General features: G+C 42.4%; 1 protein-coding gene across 1 annotated transcript; it reads left to right on the top strand.

Annotated features, from left to right (window-relative positions):
• Positions 1-182: 182 nt before the first annotated feature.
• On the top strand, positions 183-1,193 carry LOC112001520 (protein SICKLE; the record flags this gene model as incomplete). The annotated part of the gene is given in 3 exon segments (XM_065766925.1): positions 183-305; positions 308-445; positions 448-1,193. Coding segments are annotated over 3 exon segments (699 nt in total). The 3' UTR covers positions 894-1,193.

The following is a 1,193-nucleotide window of genomic DNA, read 5'->3' as shown; positions in this document are numbered from 1 at the left end:
CAAAATGCAAGGCATGTCAAGTGCAAATGCAGGCAGTAAAGTTTTAATCTTATTTTTAATGTCAATGAAAATAAAAGGGGGATTCTTGTATTGTAATTATTGTTATCATTGTCATTGTAATAACGGCCGGAATGTTTTATGATGATTATTTGTCACCTGAAGTTTCTCTTTTCTTGCTTTAGCAGGACCAATGAACCCTGGAATGGCCCTGTATTCTGCTCATCAAATCCAGATTAGCAGTTCACCCAACCAGATAATGTACCAAGAACAAGGTTCTTGTTACAGCCCTGGTCCACATAGAAGCCCAATAGAACATCCAATCCTTTTACCATGCATCCACGGACCCCAGAAGTCTGGAATGCACCAATAACCCCAACAAGCAGTAGTTTCCCATATAATCCATCTAGAGGGGGTCATCATCCAAGCCCTGGGTTTGGACCAAGAGGTAGCCGCGTTTTAATACTCGGCAAGGTGGGGGTCACTGGATCAGCCACAGTCCAAGCCCTGGTTCAGGACGAGGAGGCAATCCTAGCCCTGGTTCAGGAAGAGGTGGGAGTCGCTGGTATGGAAGAAGCATGAGCCCTGTTTTGGGACATAGTAGTGGACGAGGGCGAGGTTCTCATGCTCGTCTATTGGGGCCACAGCAATTTTATAATCAGTCCATGTTAGAAGACCCATGGAAGTTTTTGAAACCAGTTGAATGGAGGCGCATGAGTGCTTTGGTGAATAGTTTGAATGCCCCTGACTCATCAAAATCCAGGATTACAAAATCTCCTAGCACAAGAAAGACCAAAGTTTCAGAACCTTCAAACAAGTCAAGTTCTCAACCAAGCTTGGCTGAGTACTTGGCTACCTCATTCAATGAAGCTGTATATGGCACACCAAGTATATGACAGTTGCTGGGAGTTCCATTAGAGCTGGGAGTTCTCACTTCTCAATAGGATTTCTAACCAGAAAGAGAAGCAGGAGGGCTTAAAAGGTGTTTGGTGGATATCTAGACTCCTGAAGGCACCAAAAGAATTTCATATATCTCTTTGTGGAGTTTCGAAGAAACTGTTACTATTTGCAATTGCATGTAATGATCGCTTTTAAAATTCAGAGTAAATTATCAGATGGTTGCAAGCATCTGATGCTGTACAAAGTAATAACATAGCAAGTTAATTATAGTTGTGTTTTGCAAGTTCTTATGGCAA

Source organism: Quercus suber, unplaced genomic scaffold (assembly GCF_002906115.3).
Source record: "Quercus suber isolate HL8 unplaced genomic scaffold, Cork oak 2.0 scaffold_756, whole genome shotgun sequence".
NCBI classification, from domain to species: domain Eukaryota; kingdom Viridiplantae; phylum Streptophyta; class Magnoliopsida; order Fagales; family Fagaceae; genus Quercus; species Quercus suber.
The sequence above is the reverse complement of the archived record's forward strand: the minus strand, read 5'-3'. Positions and strand labels throughout refer to the sequence as shown.